The sequence below is a fragment of the Vanessa cardui genome, chromosome 18 (assembly GCF_905220365.1).
Source record: "Vanessa cardui chromosome 18, ilVanCard2.1, whole genome shotgun sequence".
Taxonomy (NCBI): Eukaryota; Metazoa; Arthropoda; class Insecta; order Lepidoptera; family Nymphalidae; genus Vanessa; species Vanessa cardui.
In genome coordinates this window covers 5,439,263-5,459,968 of record NC_061140.1, presented here as the reverse complement: position 1 = coordinate 5,459,968, position 20,706 = coordinate 5,439,263, and the positions used below count along the sequence as shown (strand labels likewise).

Sequence of the window (20,706 nt, the reverse complement as noted above, 5' to 3'; positions counted from 1 at the left end):
CCTTGACAAACAGAAGCGTGAACACCCTAATAATTATATTATTATGAATTAATTAGTTTTTTTTTATTTCAATCAGTAAGCTATGATTTGTTTCGTATTTGTATCGGTAACTTTAAAAATATTAAATAGTAACATTATTATAATTTGACTATATCTCAGTATTTGTTAAGTTGCTGAAAACTGTGGCCCCCAGGATGTGGCTCTCATGTGGAGGCCCAGGGCAGTTGCCCCGGTTGCCCTCCCCTAAATACGGCCCTGTTCTTAAGACAGATCAATTTTGAATCTGTACAACATGTACCTAATAGGATATTACTTTAATATTATATGCACGACTCTATTTATGTAAGCTCTATTTATCTAAACAAACTCACCTATGTTTTTTGAAGCTGCTTTATCGTGACAAAAAATACACGATTTACTAACTTGAATGTAGTAATAGACATTCAAATAATAATAAAAATAAACTATGATTTGATTTATTTATGTAGTTAGGTGGAATACAAAATGTAATTTCCATTAAGAACAACATAAAAATATAACATACAGTATTTTAAATTGGAACACAATAGGAATCGGAAAGCTAAATAAACTTAATTATTAACTTAACTATTGTCATGTAGCTTGCTACTGTGTTCATGAATCAACACGCAAGCATGAAATCACTTCAATATTGGACTGAGCTCCCGCCGCCCGCCTCCGCCCGCCGCCGCCGCCGTAACAACTCAATCAACGCAATTTTAAAATAAACCGTTTTTTATTATAGTACACAAACGTCGGCCGCTCCAAAGTTCGAACAAAAAATATGCCCCGACGAAGGTCTCAATAATGACTTTCTCGAGAACTTGTTACATATAAACAACTCCCGAAGTAGGTATAGGTGAGATTTAACACGCAAATTTGAACTTTAAAACGGAAATATTTAATTTTAAATGAATAGATTGAAAAGGTATTATATATTAAAAAAATACCATTGGATAATAATAAAAAATATTTAAATGGGGTAATATTTATTTCTTATGTTCAATACGAATTTTGTATTATTTTTTGATTCATAATTTTTAAATAGACCTCATCAATTTGGATTTAATTTTTAAATCATAGGATACACTATTCGAAGACCGGTTAGACTAATAAAACTAAATAAAAACAGGACAACTCTATTCCGTAGTGCTCCGTTTTACTTTTATTTATCCCAAAAGGCTGAGGGGCACGGGAAGGGAAGATATTGAAGCTGTCATCTGTGCGCGCGGGCCGCCGAGCAAACATTCACAACTCAATCTGAAGCGTGCGCGCGGCTGAATAGTACGTGTGCATTGTAAACCGCGCGTTGACATCGACGCCAAAACAAAACATCCTATACGAATTGTAAAATAACATAAACAAAAGTGAAAATATTGAATAAATTGAACAGTAACTCTTGTGGAATTTAGTTTGTGATGTTTGGTTTGTGACTGGATCAGTGGTATATTTGTAGGCGATCGTAAAGTTTTTGTTAAACTTTTCACCGAACACGAGCCATGTGACTAAGACGGAGCAACGAAATAAAAGTACGTTCTATTTTCTTATTTAAACTTTAATTTATGTGTTACTTTATTTCTACTTAGAAAATTGGTAACTCTCTTGTCTCCTTAAAATATTAATTTATTATACTTAGTAATTACGTTGTAATCTAAAAGTAAAATTTTTGAAAGGAAATAGTTATCATTTACCAATATTTTGATTTGTATTTCTTAATTATTTTCCTTCGTAAAAAAATAACATGAGATTTTTTTTTAAATAATAACAAACAGTATTTATTTATTTAGAATTAATATAACTGTCTGTGCGTCTAACTCGAAAAAGGTCTCCTTAGCTGGTATGGAGACGTAGAGTCGTCAAAAAAAGACCAACAATAGAAATGGCAATTCATTATTTTCTATAATGAGGTTGTATTCGCAGCATTATTTTTTAAAAAAAAAACCACTCGTAGTAAAGCATAGAAATAGTTCGTTTAATCCACTATGTAATAATGTATTGTCCTCGCTTTTTCCGTGTCCTTAGCTGTAATGCAAACGTGAGCTGAAATAATGTGATGGTCTATTAAGTAGTTGACGTAGATGTATCATGCACGAACGAAATGAAGTCACATTAAGGCTTCGAATGAAATAATTGATGCGATGAATAGTACAGATAATATTTATTTAAAAAAAAGACTCTTGAATAAACGAATTATAGTAATATCACTTAACTTATGAATTCTTGTTTTTTTTTTTTTTTTAAAAACTCTTATTTTTTAATTCTATGTACAAATATAAATTAATAAAAAACTATATTTAATATATACGTATATGGTTATCTTTGTTATGACAGTTTACTGAAATAATTGGTGTAATTTTTACATTCCAATATTACGATTATATAAAAATGGGAATAAAATATGTCAACTTTTCCAGGATTTGCTTTAACTCTACATTAGCGTTTTGGGAGTTTAAGGTCACAAACAGGGTTTCTTTAATAAATGTTCGAAATTAAGGAACAATAGAGCTTGGAATAGTAGAAACATAATAAAAACTCGACGTTGATGATTGATTTACGAGCATTGCTAAATGAGTTTCTGAGCTAACCTCTTCAATTTAAATTTATGGCCATCAAAACGCTGATTTATAAATTTATTCTAAGGCGGAATTTTTTCGTACATCTATGGAATATTAATAGAAACTAAACTTAAATGAAAAATTATACCTAATGTTAGTTAATTACATGTTGCTAAACATTGCAATAATACGTTACTAATGCGTTCAAATTAAAAATACTATTAATTTTGATATAGATTTAATGACTTTATTAAGCTATGACGACTGTATTATTATTAATTTATGTGGCTATAAATCGATCCAGAAAGAAGAATTTTAGTCGAACTGTAAAATCTATTGTATTTTGAACATTATAAATTGATAGATTTTATAGATTCTTGTCCAATGTTTGAGAATTATACAAAACAGATGCGATAGTCTATACTAAGCTGCGGACGCACGTACTAGTAATAAAACAGAACGCATCGCTCGATTGATTTATTACGCCTTGTTGTCCATAATAAGTTGTCCTAACTCCTTAACTACCTGTAGTGACGTGCAAAATGCTATAAATATATAATCTATTGAGAAATTCGATTGTTCGAAATATGTTTGACAACATACCATTAATCAGAATCATACAGGTATTTTTTTTTAATGAGCTTGGCACAGGTTCTTTGAAATAATGAATACATGTAAAAAGTGTATAAAAACTGTCAGCTTTTTAAATGTCTCGTTAAGATTTTTATATTTTTCAAGATGCCAAGAAGTTAATACTGTAAAATTATAAATTTATTGTCAATTGTTTAGTAAATATGAGTTTGAAAAAATTGCGTGTAATGGAAGTGCAACTGTTTATCGATATTATCCATTGATAAAATAAAATGTAGAGCTAATGTAACAAACTCGATTATGACTAAATGATAGTCTGATAAAATTGCAATAACCTCTCTTTTCATAAGTTTATCGAAACTATCAGTAAAAAAAAAATACAAAAATGTTAATAGCAGCAATATGTAAGACAGGCCGTGTTTTTGAAAGACGTAACGAATTTCGAGACGCAAATTAGCGCGGCGACTGTTGAGTGTAAAATTATGTTAATATTAGACGTTTCAAGGAATGATTTGGTTTACATAGAAATAAGGCTATTTAAATATTAATTATATGCAAACTGCGTGGTTGTCTAATTTGTTCTTTTTTTTCTTTTTAAAGTTAGTTTTGTTAAGAAAAGTAATCGGATAAGTTAGAAGCACACGATGTGTATAATCTATGTTTACTCAATTAACTGTGCATGTCTGTCCTCAAGGGTCTTACGTTACATGACGTGCCCTGTCTACGAAACTAGCCTGTCGTGAAGTACTTTACTCATCTCAAAGGATGTTTATACAAGCTTTTATATTTGGTTTGATAATGTCACACTTATAACACAAGCCAGTCACATATTAGCTTAACCTCGTGAGATAGTGGAATTTAAAGATTTAACTTTTTCCACACCAATACTTATACATATTATTTTATTTTTATGTGTAGGTAGTATTTGAGTATCGATATTTGAACCAATACTTGATCAATATTTGCGTACATTGTTAGTTTTCTTTGAGAGGCGTCAAACGTATCCAGGTATTTCTCATCCAATAAAATTGGCTTATTTGTATGTCCATATAATAAATAAAACTCCTTCACCCATTTGCAGGCTTAAAAGAAAAAAAAGTTAAATGGCTTATTTTATTTTTATTTGTATTTCGAACTAATTTCACGTACCCATTGTTGAATGGCAAAGTAAATTGCCTTATTGAAAAAAAAAAACATTCAACGAACTTATTGATATTATTATTTACTTATACGTCATATACTTATATTCTTGTATATTGGGCACGTTTGTGGCGTTACACAATACGTTTTGTTATTTCCATTCTTACAGTTTTATAGGCAATTTATGGAGGGTGCCAAAACTGATTGTGATACACGGTGTATTCGATTACTGTTTTGATTTTAGTCACGCGTTCGTGCAAGCGTTTTCCTGTTTATTTAACGTATTTATGCAATTAATTATACAAATTGTATTTTATCATTATTTTAAATTAATATGACCATATATAATACTAGTAGTCGGGCGTGGTTTTGCTCGAGTTTTATGGAGTTGTTTGTTATGTGTCTATGTCCTTTCTTGGAATTAAAGTTTGCTTCATACCAAATTTCATCAAATTAGGTTCAGCGGTTTGGTCATGAATAAGCAACAGATAGACAGACAAACAGAGTCACTTTAACACTTATAATATTAATAAAGATAAAGATTTTCCAAACGCAATCACAGACGCATATATCGTAGATGTTAACTTATATTAATTGATTTTTTATTTATATGTGACTCCCATTGTATATAATAAGGTTTATTAATCTCTACGATATCTATGCCTTGTATTAAAGTACGTTTTAATGAATAAAAAGATATTTGAATGATCTTATGAAACAAAATGTGAGTGCTGCAACGGTGCAGCTGCATGCCACATGTGACATATTTGCCCTAAATCTTTGAGATTTATTATTGGTCTGTCTTGTCCAAAATAAGGGATATCTTACCATCTGCGGACTAAGATCTCGTTGACTATAAAAAAAAGCGCTGTCAGGTCAAATCGACTTTCGTGAAACAGATATGTATTATAAAAAAAAGTATGAGTACCTAGTAAAATTAATAACAAAAAATTTTACTTGTAATTTTACTTACGTTTCTTCAATATTAGCATAAACACTCATTTGTCGTAGAAATACGAGAGGCCTGAGAAATCGAGTTCATTATTGAGTCGCCCGCATGTTTTTGTAACATGAAGATCTCGCCTAGCCCTTTTACGACAATATTACAGATACGATCATTGCTCTCGATGTTTTTCTGACGTATGAGGAAATTCAAGATAAAATTTTCTTAGACATTCAAGTTAGCGGTTTTACGTGATCAGAATAAATATAAATATGGATAGTTTCAATGGTAAAGAAACACAGGAGGAAGACGGGTGGAGAAAGGATGACTAGAGATAGTGATAAATGGATTAGGACCCGACTTTTGAGCCTAAATAAGATAAGGCGATCGTTGCAATAACGTTGTGATACTGTCGTTACTTCTGATTTCTCATAACACAAGTGCTTTGGCTACTTACATTGGGATCAGAGTAATGTATGTGATGTTGTCTCATATTTATTTATTTATTTATTTATTTATTAATAAGCAATGATTAATGATTTGCATTCGAAGTTCTCACGTGTAAACAGAGAAGTAATACGTATTCCAATGATAACGGTGTCCTGTTCGCTTGCACTGATTCCCTGAAATAAACCTAGTGACATTCTACGCTGTGTCGCATCCCGTCTATTTATACTCGGAATTGCATTGCCAAAGATAGCGCGGGCATACCAGTGAACTTAGTTTCAGTTGACGATATAAATTGACGATATGCAGCTAATTAAAATGCCTTAGTTGTTTCAATAAAAAGTATTTATTCGATTAACAATTAAAAATATATGTATATTTATAATGCTTCAGTTTAGCTCTTACTTCTGATGCAAATAACTTTATAACTATATAATTATTTTAAAGAAGAAAGCTTATTAAATGTCGTTTAAATATTATTGTGTTATTGGAACTTTTTATCAAAATACTAGCAATATAATTCTTATCACTCAAAACTGAGCATATAAAGCTGGGGTCAAGTTAAGTTGCATTGATAAAATTGCGTTATTTCTCCTTCGGGTTTTATCCAGAAGTCTTATTTAAATAATACATTTTATTAATTTGATATTTAAGTTCAATCAAATAAACGAAAAATTACAGTTTTTTTTTTTGGCACTATGGTTAACATCTAAGCTTATAATACTAAGCAAGTAAACAAACCACGATAGCCTCATTGATGGCTACAATGTTAGAGTTATAACTGGTTATGTTAACCGTTCGATGTGGGTAATAATGGTAATACTACACTGATATACGCGTTCATGTGAAATGTTGATTTCGTAAAATATATTATGTGGAACTTATAATATCAAACATTCTACAAAACGAAGTAAATTCGATACATATATTTTTATTATAATTTACTTTTGTCTTACTGTAAAACTTAGTTAAGATGTAATGTAGACGACTCTAAAAATTAGCGTAAAATAAATCATCTGTATAATTTGTTAATAACTCAAACGAATTAGTTTAAATGCTTAAAGTGTAACTAATTTGTGATAAAAAAATAGAAAAAGAAGTATTATTTGCGAAAAAAAACTTTTTTAAATGATCAAAATAGGTTTCATATGTTGAAAGTACAGAGTAAATAAATTAAAAAAAAATGCATCTCTAGCGATATTTAAAAAAAAAGAAACAATAAAAATGGAATGCTTACAGTAAAGACAATGCATTGAATTATAAGGTTATGATTAATTTAAATTTATCTGTGATTTCAGTATGTTTGTTTGATTTTGTTTTAACTGTCAAGTAATTTCTGTTGTTTTTTTTTTAAATATAGAACAAATATTTAAAAATCTGTTTCATTAAGACCTTTGTAACATTCTAACGCAATGCAGACTATCAAACGCGATACGTTATCTTAAGTACTTGTTTTCGAGTAATTACAATGCGGGGTGCGTTACTTACTTGCGTAATACTATTGTTTCACGTGGGTTATATATAAAATCAATGAACGGCTTGTAAATTTAAAAGTAGATTAATTGTTAAATATCCTTGAAGGTTTTATTACAAATGATGTCCAATATTATATTTACATGTCGACATATCATATTGTATTATAATCATGATCTAATTTTTGCCTTAAAGCTTGTAACTATTTTTTTGCTATTATGTTATATAGTTAGAGATGTTTTTAAGACAATTTTAAGCGGACATAGATTTATCGGACTTAGCTTATTTTTACCGCAAAATGTATTTATATCGTATCAATACATTTATATAATTTCTACAAAAATTTAAATATAGGACCTTATTATTTTTTATTGTTTTGCGGCCTATAACAAGTTACTATTAAAAATGAATCTAAATGTTAATTTGTACTAGTTAAATTGTAGCTTAATGTGTATAAAAAAGTCCGTATAGTAGGTCATAACCAGACTTATCATTTTAGCGATGTCTTCGCGTGTAATCTTAACCTGAATGTGTTAATTCATTTAGGTCGTGTTATCAGCTGCGGCATAAAACGTTGCAATATTACAGTGTAACTTTTTAATCGTACTTATGTTTGCTTTGTCGGTTGATTTTTTTTGACAGTGCCAGTGAAACAATTGACAAACGTTGATATAAAATGTAAAAAAATCGATGTTATTATTTCGGCCAATGCATTTAACTCTTAATTTGGCATGTTATCTAAAAATCGATTAATATTTCTTTAGTTGGATTTAAATTCGAAACAAATTATTAATATGTAAAATAATTACTGAACATATTCCCAACTCATATGATGCTCATAATTATTTATCTGTCGCACAGAATGAAAGCCGTTTGCGCAAATTATTTAATTGTCTAGCAAATATACGTAAGACGAGTAATCGTTATGAAAACAACAGCAAGGCCGGGTAATAAGTATAACATTTGTTTTGTGACCAAGGTAACTTGCTAATACATACGGTAATATATGGAGTAACTTGTCCACATTTTTTATTTGTTCATTTGAAGGCAATACATTCAGAGCGAATATATATTCTGTTCAAATAGTCTCTTACGAGAATTGAGTTCATATCTCACTTCTGAAATTATGATGCTGACACTTTAACATTTCACTTTTGTGCTCTGCGTTCATTTGTTTATTTATTCTTACAGTTTATGATTATGTTTAGGCAACCAAATATTTAATCAAAAGAGCGATGTTTAACCATAATAAAGTAGAATATTTCCTTTTACTTAAATTGAGGGAGATTTAATGGTCAGCATTATAATTTAGCCACTACAGCAATTTGATATAATTTTAAGTAGTGATTTCCTAAGTTCCTAATTATGTAGTTCTACGTAGTATGCACTTAAAATTTAATAAATTAAACAATAATGAAGACCAAACTTTTGCCTAAAAACTTTTTTTAGATATTAATGTCCTCGCTATCATTTATAATCTGTAATGTTAGAGTAAAATCATAACAGACGTGTTTATCAGTCGATACACAATTGTTCTTGGAAGTAAGAGAAAAACATATATACCGTAATGTGTCCGTTTCAACTTTCTAAACATAAAAACTCGTAATTTATAACACGGACAGGAATCGTAAATGGGTGTCTTTTTTATAACGTTACGTAGAGCAGATGGGGCTCTAATTCTAGACGCCTTTGTCTTATGTTTTAATACTTTTTTTTTATTAAAGGTTCTATTTTTAAATTCTTCAATTATAATAAAAATATATAAATCGAATCTCGCCATTTTTATATGTATGTGGATTTCTAGCTCGGATTTTCCTATACGGCCTTATTATTTGTTAGCTTATTTCTATTTCACCTTGATGGTGGATGAACGAAATATAATATTATTTTTTTAGGTAGCCTGACTTACAAATAGGCCACCTGATGAGCCTATATACAATAGCGACGTAAGAAATGTTACAACATCAGTGTACCACATACCATACCTATAACATCTTAATTCCCGAATTAAGATGTTACGTCTCTTGTCTCTTTACACAGTTTCAATCGCTCTATAAAGCTAAATTCTCAAAAATATTGAGTATTGCTGTTTGTCGCTTAAATAACATATGAGCGGATTGTATCTGACTAGACAGACTCACAAAAATCTTCCACCAAGTAGTTTGTTATCGACAGATTCGCTACCACTGTTTTGTATTTATTCTAAATTATTATGTATATTTAAGCAAATCCAAAAAGATCTACTGTCTTAGGAAAGTAAATAGTATTTATTATTTATTTGGGAAATCATCGCATGGACCTATAAGTATGTCTGTAAGCTCAAAAATCCTTAATAAAAAGAGGCATTTGCTTAAGAAGGGTACTTCACATAAGTTATGTATAGTATGACAGTTGCTCGAAACCGTGGATAGTACACGACAGACTCGTGTTTGTTCAATCTATTGTAGCTTAACGACACGCTATAATGAGGTGTACGGGAACGCATATGTTTGACTTTGTGTTTAGCACTAGACATTAGAGCCTTACTGATGTTACACGTGCACGATCTTACCCTTCATTATTTTGTCATTTCAAACAATTTTCTTATTTATTTGCTTTAACAACTTTAAATGTTTTAGTTATACCTAAGGTTCTACTTGAAATGGTCTTTATTTCATTTACAGTCGTTTGTTCAAAATAGGTAATATTTGAGAGGCCGGCACGACCTTAAATACTTTTTGGTCATTATATTTATAGTTACGACGTAAATAAATATATCAAAATATTTTTATAACATTTTGAATATTAAAATGCGAAGCGTTTTAAAAATCTCTTTCCAATAAAAAAATCACACTGTGTAATATCGACTGTGTGCGAGCAATTATTAGTGCTTTTCACACTTATACGCTAACCGTTCAACGTTTGAAAGTGGAAATGTCGCACAGATTCTTCCATGATCTCGATTTAGATAAACTCCGATGTCGGCCCCGTTTTTAAGTTCGAAGACATTTTTACTTGGACCTTTTCGTGTCTCACGACGTTTCTCCGAAATTTTGACTCGCCATCGACAGCTGCCCTTACAATTCCGTCGGCGTAACTCGCAAGTCACGAATATTAACAAAGTTCATAAAATCTATTCAATATTATTCTCTAGCTTTGAATAAACTTGCTTTAAATACGATTTAATTAACAAACAAAACAAAAGACGCACGTTCGTCTCTGCTTATCTTCGCTACCGTAGGCGATACGTTCTCGTCAGCTTTAATTCTATGGTAGTAAAGGCTAGGCGAAGAAGCGCAGGTATCAATTGTTATTGTAATGTTTCACTCGGAGTGGAGGCGACGGACATCAAGTTGTCACTTTGTTTTCTTTTACCATTGGCCACTTCGCCGTACGACGACCCGTGCCTCTTTACTTCTAAGGGTTGTCAAAGTGTCATTTGTCTGAGTGACTTGTTAGACTTGTAACATCTACCAATCATTTATGTGTATTCCATATATTTTATCAAATCCAACGTATTTATATCCTTAAATATGGTATATTTTTTTACAAGAACCTTTAAAAAGAACCAACTATACAAATCTTTAGTTGATAATTTTTGAATTTTTATTCTGGACTTTAGTATTAAATTATTGTTGTTGTAATATTTCATTGGTTCGGGATAAATTGTTCAGATATGATGCTTGTCAACCCTAATATGTTACGGTAAATGTGTAAGTTAGTAGCGAGTGAGAAGTACGTGAGGCGATTCTGTTTGTTTACCCAGCTTCCGAGAAGGCTTCGGGATCACTCAAGGATTACCAAGTCGACCCGAACGAGTTTACACAGTGTTGCAATACTGATATCATGTTATGAGATGTTACTGATTAAAGAATATTGTAATAGTAAATGAGAAATTATTGTATGTTTATATGTAATTTTATTTCGTGTATTGCGTATAAAGTTTTAGTTTTACGTTCTTCTATCATTATATTTTTTTTTTATAAATTACTTATTATTAGAGTCGAGTAGTATCAAAAACAATTTTCATCTGTTAATATGTTATATAGTTTTGCAAAAAGATTCGATTAAGGTAATTGATAAATGCAGTTATAATTTTATTCTCGTTCAAAATCGTCTCTTCGTTTCCTATAGATATTACTTTATTGTTAATTTAGTTAAACTAATTTTCTGATCATGCACAATACGTTATATAGGCATTATTTTTGTAAACAAATTATTTATTATTTTCAGTACTTTTTATAAAAGGAGATGATATATGTAAAACCTTTCAAATTTCGACAGAAACTATAATTCATGTGTAAATTTATTATACGTTTTTTTTTCAATTACTATGTATAAGTCATGGATAATTATCTTATTACACGAAAGCAATCGCTTTTTTTTTGGTTAATAACTTAATCAATTACGGTTTCAGTATTTAATTTATACCATAAATGTAAGTAGTTTAATAATATAAGTGCATAATTTGGGCATAATAATGACTTCCATGTGCGGTATAATTATTTCGTATGAAAAAAAAAGTAAAGTCATATAAAGATAGTAATCAAATTTTAATGGCTGATGCTTAATGCTTATGAATGAAGTGGAAGTGGAGCTTGCGAGATTAAATGTGTTAATAGCTTGTGTGATTGGAGGTTAATGACGTTTCTGCTGAATGAGTAATGAATAAGTGTACTGACTGCCGAGAATGTAGGTATAGCAAGTCAATTCGGTCGCTCGCGTCTATCTACGATATTATGATTATAATATTTGATTAGGCAATCCGTTATATGGGTTATAGAACTTTCTAGCTGAATCGACTCTTTAACGAGCTTTTAATTAATGTATAATTATATAATTAATAATTTGTTGCTTCATGAGATACATTGAAAATTTTGTTTATCATACGTTTAGTGGGTTCAATTCGAACATTCTCTTTAATTTGAATATGTACCCATAGTTTCGACTGTTAACAACACAAAAATAAATAAGTGTATTTATCATATAAAATCGCTAAATACCGAATCATTTCATAAGATCTTATGCTTAGACTTGCATTGAAGATACGGACAGGTGTAATAAAGATAATTAATCCTTTATTTTTAAATAAATATACAATAACTATTTACTGTTACTCCTTTATATACATTACAATATATTGGACAAATTAGTACGGTCATTCAACCCGGATTTGTATTTTTTTGGCTGGGTTTGGACTGTATCTATTTTACTCTGTATTGGTCATCAAGAGAACAGTTTAATTTATAGTCTTTTATTTCCTATAGGTAATGTGGTTGCTAGCGGCGGTGCTGAGCCTGACGGTGGCGGCGGCCGGTAGCACGTCTTGCGAGGATGCGCGGATGCGATGCGTATACCGTACTGGCTGCGGCGCCGCAATCAACAACTACATTTATCTTTGTAACGAAGTCCTCTCTAAGCCCACCACCGTGTGCCCGAAGGCCTGCGAGCACGCCCTCATCGCATTGACGTCGACCGAAGAAGGGAAGGAACTAATGAACGTAAGTCAAATATTATTTATAAAACTAAGAGCAGTACTTAGTATTGTTGTGTTCCAGTTTGAAGGGTAAATGTAAATAAGACAATGTAAGTTCAGGCACGAGAGGCATAACATCTTAGCGTCTAAGATTGACGCTGCAAAGGTCCGATTTGACTTTGTTTCGACTTGGTTAGTGTTTTTCTTACAGCGCCAATTGACGCTGGTCTATAGGCAGAGGTGCCAACATACAAATTGTGTATATAAAATAAAAGACCATGTAATACTTATTAAGCTTGCATTCAAATGGTAATGAGGTTTTATTAATGTGCCATCGTTATCGCACCTGAGCCATCTATGATCAATGGCGACGATAAAATCCAATCGAGAATTCAATGATTTTGAAATTGTTGAATTAATTGAATTTAAATTTGGAATTAAAAAACGTACATAGTCATTTTTTGCATTTATGTATGAAATATCAACTTCTGGATTGTTTAACTGATCGCGATGACTTGACGTACAATCGAACACAGAGTATAATTTTAAATTAATTCATAATAATCTAAAGACACATTGCAATGCGCACCGGGCCGGGCTATTATTATTAAGTAACACATAATTTGTTTTTATAGGATTCAGTAGGACGACCAGTTGCACATTTAAATAATTCGTGATAGTATTCGACAACTAAACTTCGTTAAAATGTCAACGTCATCGTTATTTCCAAGAATGAATGGGTATTTCAGGTCAGGGTTCGCATTTGTTGAAACATTATCTTGTTAAGAGCTGATATAACATTTATATTAAATAACGTTGTGTATTGTTCGAGTAACGCATCGCATTCGTGATTTTATATTGCTGCTGTGGCAAAGGTCGTATTTGCTACAGTAATTTTTCATCACAACTTGTTTACAGAGTCGTTCTCAATTGAAGGAGACGACCAAATTATTGTGAGCCACTATTAGGGCTAGTTTCTTTAATTGGACGTGATGGGTTCCATGCGAGGCATGGGAGGTCTGTTTATGTTGGTTTGCTTCGGTACAGACGCCCCGCAATAAAATCTAATTTAGACGTCAGATTTGTCGGACACGAGGCATCGCCATCATAGCTGAGGGTCCCGGTTGACGACCTCTCATTGACGTAACTTTTAAAGGTGTACATCTGAAACATGCATACTGGTATACGAGTTACAAAAAGAGAGAATGTACTCAAATATTTTAATATTACAAAATATTCAATTATCAAAAGTTTTTATACTGTTCAATTTGCTTATAATATATGTATATGCTACTATATGATATGATTATAGAGAAGTGTTTAAAATTCAAAGGCAATTTTGCCAAAAGGTTAAGCTAGTATTGCAATAGCAAAGGTGTACAGTGTAATATTGTAAATTCCGGTTAATCACCTAGAATCATACCTAAAGCCTTATAAAAATTCAATATCCACAATCAGCAGATGCATATCATTAACTTTCTAAAATACATAAGATAATAAAATTTCATATTTGGAAACGTCATCTGCTGGACCACCAACATAAACAACACAATTACAGTAATGTGATATTCATTGAAACATCAGTTCGAACGACCTTTTGATGACATTAATGACGCCAAAATCTTTTTTGTAAATAGTACGATGATTGTATTTGTGTTATAATCGAAGTTGATAAATTTAGATGATATAGAACGGGGATATTTAGGCTGAATGCATTTGTACTCTTGCGTGAATTTGAATCCAGTTTAGACCGGTTTGCATTCTAATTGCAAATGCTTTAATCTTAGAAATACTGATTTTACTCGATTTAGTCGTTGGGAATCTGGGAAAAATCGATTTTGTTTTTGATTATTGAGCAAATAGATATACTTACTGTGATAGTCTGCTATTTCTATTTTCTTATATAAGAAGGATCTGACTTAACGAAATTGTAGTTTTAGTTAAGTTTAGTCAGATTATTTGAAATTACTTCATATTTAGGTGAATATGAAGCTCGTTCAAGATTTATTCCGTCCGGTTTTTTAAGGAAACGTTATTATTATCAGGAACCGGTCGAGTTGATTATGTCGTTGTAACGGTGTGATTATGGTGGTGTGGTTGGGCAATGTGTATCGAAAGGTAGGGCAAAGCGGCCGCGCAGCCTTGAGATTTGACGTCTTGATCGGGACCTACCGCAGCGCTCATTCTTGCGCAGGTGTTGCCTCCCGACAAAAAATATAGCGTAAGACGGAGGCTTATTTATCTGTAACATCGCATAAAGGACCATAAATTGACCTTTAATTAAACGATACCGTCAAAAGCGGTTAATTAGTTTCATAGCGTCATATTCGCATGAGTTAGATTTTTCATTCCGATTAGGTTGTATGTAATAATTCTCGATTATGTTTGAAAATGGAACGTTGGTTATGCAAAAAATTCGATTAGGCTTATTCAAATTCGTAGTGTTATCGTAATACCATCAACTGTTAAGCTGATGAGAATTATATAGACGTGTTCGTTACGAAATATCTACGAACAATAAACCCGTTAGCCATTCGTTTAATAACCTCAATAATAAAAACTAACTAAAATTTTATATCACACGTTTTTAGTAACGGTAACTTTAGGAAACGCGCGTACCGGCGTTACGTCTAAACTGATACATCGTTGTAAAAACGTCGCTGGTCAGAATATTTCTGGTGTCATAAAAATATTTTACGAACTCAAATTTTTTTATTGCATGCTTGCTACACACAGTATTTACGGCTTTTATTCATATTTTTAATATTGGTAATAAAATCGAATATATTTTCTTTGTTACAGTGCCAATGCGAAGACCAGTATTGTTTGGATGCGAAGAAAAGAATCGAAGTGTGTCGACCTCAAGTATTGAGGGGAGCGGCCAATGCGACATCTTCCTGCCGCCTCTCCCAACTCATTTGTTTAGCTGACGCGCAGTGTGCAACAGCTTTAGAATACTACAACCAATTATGTAGATCAGTGTACCGCGGCAGAAAGTGCTCCAATAAGTGCCTGAACTCCATACAAATCTTAAGGAAGCAAGAGAAAGCGGCGGCCTTAACGGTGTGTCGCTGTGACGGCAACGAAGATTACGATTGCCCCAGGATGCAGAACAACCTCGCTAGGCTTTGCTTCCACAAGCACCTAAAGAACCATACGAAGAGTCACGAGAGAGGCTACGGGGAGAAGCATAAAAAGCATCACCACCAAGAGTTGCCATCCGCAACGAATTCCATCACCGTAACGAGTCTACTGTTTTTGTTATGTACCTTTGTCTCTTCAAATTATAATACGTGACACAAGCTGCAAGATCTACCTCATGTGCTTATATCGTATTAAATAATTATAATTGTAATGAATTAGTGTTTGTAGATATGTATAGATAGGCATGATTTATTTTTAAATTAAAATATATTTATAAGAGAGGGTTTGCAAGGGCTAGCGCGTTTAGGTAACACATAGGACTTATATTTGTGCGTGTGAATGAGTTTGTGTTTATGGTTAATACAGATATCCGAATAAATTTATCTGTGAAGCTTTAGCCGCCCACGGGCGCATGCGCGGGCGTCGCGCTATAAATACAGCGGTGCCGGTGGTCCGGTGACAAATGCAGGGTTGTTCCCGTCGCGGCGCCACGCCGATTGATCTAAAGCTAGGCGGTAACGCGACATGTCGAACAGATGAATATAAATTCGACCATTTTTCATCTCGCTCGATCTCATTAGATCAGAAAAGAATGCAATTCAAAGGGTCGCGCATTTAGCGAGACGTCGGGAAGTGGATGTCTCGAGTGGGTAATTCCGGTAGGCTAAACGCTAATCGTCGTCAGCGATGTTGGCGTGCTACAAAAATGCGGGATCAGATACCAGCATCATTCATTGACATCCTCTCGAGATCGTTTCGACTTTAGCGGTTCATTAATGAATAACTGTCTCTACGATCATTAAGAAAAATATTTATAATAAGCGGAACATGGTTTCATCTTGGTAAATAGGGCATGTGTGTATAAATTTCCATTTTTAAAATGATATTAAGAAATATAACATTTTTAAAACTTATTTCAATTTAAGAGTTGTAAAGACAAGAAGAGGCAAACTATAATTAATTAAATTGTACAATTAGAGGCTCTAAAGTAACATTTTTATACTCTTTGTACAAGTCCGTTGGTATTTAAACGATGTACATATTTTTGTATCTATTTCGTTTTCCTCATTAAGAAAAATTTCTTAATTTTCATTTAGGTATTAGATGAAACGTAACAACAATTTTATTCTGTACCACTTCAAGCGTGCTCACAATTAAAAAAAAACAAGTCTACGTGACATTTATAAGCACGGATTTGATTTGACCTTTGATGGTTCTATATTTAAAATATTTTAATTTAAACGTGTCAAGCGGAGCTGTCATTTTTGAAGGATATACTTATGTATTTAAAAGTTTTTTATTTTTTTTTTATTTTTCAAGTCAAGCATGGCAATGATGTTCAATAGCAAGTTTAATTGTGAATTCACCGTGTAATATACAAAGTCGTGATATTTCCATGAAGAGTCCATGGATGGGAGTTAAATCGTGGTTTCTTACGTTAAGCTGAGTCGCCCTATAATGAAGAGGTTCGGAACCGGTTCTGACAGAGCAAGGTCCTACAAACAGTTGAATACGAAAGTGAACACACAGTATAAGTTTTCCAACCTAGATTTTTTACTTTTTACGTGTAAAAATAAAAAATGGACCCTAATAATTATTTAGCTTCTCATTCTTTATGATTTTTCTATTTCTTTTGTTGATTGTATCATCTTTCAGAAAGGTCGAGAACATGTAATCCGATCGTTAAAAAAAAAGCGTTAAATTTTATATGGAAATAGATTGTTCTCGGTATGGATTCGTATTGGATTTTTTTTCGATCTAGTACTCGGAAATGCTTTGTATTTTATAAGTATTTAATAGCTATTTATTTCTAGTGAAGGTATGAAAATGTAATCGTATAAAATAGTAGCGAACGTTTGTCGGTAGTGATGTTACTGAAATAGAGCAATTGTTCGATTTGGTATCGAGGTGAAGTGTAAGGCGAATCTATTTTCAATTTAAAAAACGAATCGTATCTTTGAAATTACTTTTTTTTTTAAACGACTTTAGAGGCCAGTTCTATATAATTCAAAAATAGAAACTTCGTTTGCATTGCCATACGTAAAATATTTTTGTTTATTTTGCTATAGACTTGTTCTGCGAAAGTCAAAAGGATCTTTGGATAAAACATTAAATCTTTTTCAATCAGTATTGTTTTGTATGCAACCCGCAAACAATTGCTTACTAATGTTTCATCGCCAGAATGATGTCGTCTTTATGCATAATGCAGCAGTCACGATAATGCACAGACTATGCATGGAATTCACTTTACATATTATATTTTTTTTACTTCACAAATAGAACGATTTTTCATGAGAAAACATATTTGTTTAACTTTTTGCTTATTGATTAACATCTAGTTTGATGTTAAGTTAAGGTCATTTTTTTATAAATTTCTTGTACTACAATTCAAACTACCTTATTGAATAATGAAGATACTTAACAACATAACTTATTGATAGTAAAATTAAAAATACTAGCAGTAGATCTATTCTGTAAAACCAAACACGAATCTCACCGCAGAAAATATTAGGAAGTGGGATGACAACTGTAATAATCATTACATTTAATGGAATCACTTAATTTGATTTTTAACATTTTATTAGTGAGATTCTGAATGAGATCTTACAGAATAGTACTGCAGCTTAACAAAACATCCTGACTTAATAATCCGGCTTGAAAAGCTCTTACTACATACTACATAACTGTATACGTTCCAGAATAAGTCGTTGATAACTATAAATTCACTTTTCACATTTAATATTAACATGTACAGAGTGTTTTGGTTGATTATGGTTATATGATAGTAATAATGGATTATATTAATATTATATTTTTATATAAAAACTGTATTAAAAGTTTCGATGTCGTATTTTTTACTGCCAGTGTGAATACGTTAAGTAATTTATAAAAATAAGTATTAATAATGTGAATGTGTGTGTATTGTCATTTTGTGCGTGTGTTTGCTTGTGTTTTAATTGTAAGACTAGCTGACCTCCTTATGCCAGTTATGATTTAAATTCATCGTTTGTAATAGATGGTACTTAGTTTGATAATTATATATTTCAAAAGAATATTTTAACGTAAATATTTAAATACCATTATTAATGTAAGCCGGGATAAAAAAAATATTGATCCAATTTAAAAAAAAATATGGCAGAGATACAAATTTCTATTTATTCTAAATTTAAATATTTACGTTAAAATGATTTTTTAAAACTTATTAACCACAGTTTACCAAAGTGAGATTATTAGTATAGTTCAGAAATTGTAAATATATTAGCATCGTATATGGTAATCGTACAAAGTATTTTAGATTAATATTAATTATTTATTTAATTACTTTAGAATTAGATATAATAATTGTTGCATTTGTTTCGTTTTCGCAAAAACCTTTTATGGATTTTAGTTGTATTTATTTTACAAAATTAAAAATAAAATTTTCTGTTTTCTAAATCTATCTTTTATTCATACCTATAAGATGTTCTCTAAACATAACATGATTATAAAATCATAATTATATCGCTTCCACATTCTTTTATCTTTTGGAAGAATTGACTAATGCAATTGTTGGAAAAATGTTTAGGTAAATCGATTAATTATTAACAGTTGTAAGTAAAAATATATCGATTTTCATTAATAAGTTGGTAATTAATTCTGTTCTTCATTCCAAGCGAATATCAACAATTGTTCATAAAATTTGAAATCGATTATCTTCACCAAACGCATTGGCAGAATATTTTGTGCCTTACTAACTAAATCCACGTATGGAACGAAAAAAAAGTATTCCATATTCAAAAAGTACTCCAAAATTTCCTGAACCTCTATTATACAAATCGTTATATTTTACGCACAAAGAGCACAACTTGTCAGAGAAAAAAAATGTTATTATTTTTATGACTCAATTACAAGAAATGCAATAAAAAGAGAGATCAATATATCGCAAGTATTAGTATTCCATGTAAAGCAGAGAGCAGTCTTTTAACAACCTAGTCAGTCTCTTATCTGAACGTGCGTAAAATATAAAGTTTAAGAATAAATGTTCACTAATACGTTCTTATTTCATACGTTGTGATACGATTGAGGTATATTTTATGATTGTGATGGAGTAAATGGACTAAATTTTGAAGAAGGCATTGTTTAAATGAAATGCAAATAGTACGTGAATAACAAAATTGTATGCAAATATATGCGATTAACGCGACAAGGTTCTACTACATCCTAAGTACATTTTTTTTACAAACTGCGACATTCTTGTAATTTTTTCCAGTACTCGTTCAAGTACTATACTAAGTATATATGTATACACAGGGAAAACTACTTAAATCTATTATAGTATATGTATTTTTTACGTTTTTGTCTAAAACTACCGGAAGGCGAATATTGAAAAGATAATAATATAACATCCAAATGACTACTTAAAAGGAGGAAATATTTTTTTTATTAATTCTTACTAGGTGGGCACTTTCAAACTAAGTACATTAAATACTTCAGTTATATACACATCTTGAAACACATGTCTATCACGTGAGGTCCAAGTATCTAATAATATATACCTACTGAGCATAAAAAAGTAGATTGTGCCTTTGTCCTTTGAAAACATTAAAGGCGTATTCTAATGTATTAATAAATGTCGATAACATTTTAAGCACTTTTTTTGCGGACCGAATTGTCTAACGATATGGGGAGCGTATCCGTTCCCACAGATACTGAGCATTGGTTTGCCAAAATAATCACGTACGCGAGACGAATCTGCACTTAACTCAGGTCAGCTACTTTGTAGGGTCATCAGCTTCCATTATAAGCGAAGTGTACTTATCTTATGATTTAGCACTTGTCTCTCAACAAGTATTTCAATAGGGAATATCCTGAGAGGCGGCATCCGTTTTGCGATGGCCGTGTGAATGCCTATAATTTCATGCTAAGACGCAAAGGCTTTGATTGAGATACTTTATGACTTA

The 20,706-nt window shown here is 31.5% G+C and overlaps 1 protein-coding gene across 1 annotated transcript; it reads left to right on the top strand.

Annotated features, from left to right (window-relative positions):
• The first annotated feature begins 1,262 nt into the window (after positions 1–1,262).
• On the top strand, positions 1,263–19,186 carry LOC124537367 (growth arrest-specific protein 1-like). Its single transcript, XM_047114194.1, has 3 exons — positions 1,263–1,547; positions 12,414–12,647; positions 15,425–19,186. Exons 2-3 carry the CDS (start codon positions 12,417–12,419, stop codon positions 15,917–15,919), a joined length of 726 nt encoding a protein of 241 aa, XP_046970150.1. The 5' UTR covers positions 1,263–1,547; positions 12,414–12,416; the 3' UTR covers positions 15,920–19,186.
• The last annotated feature ends 1,520 nt before the right edge of the window (positions 19,187–20,706 follow it).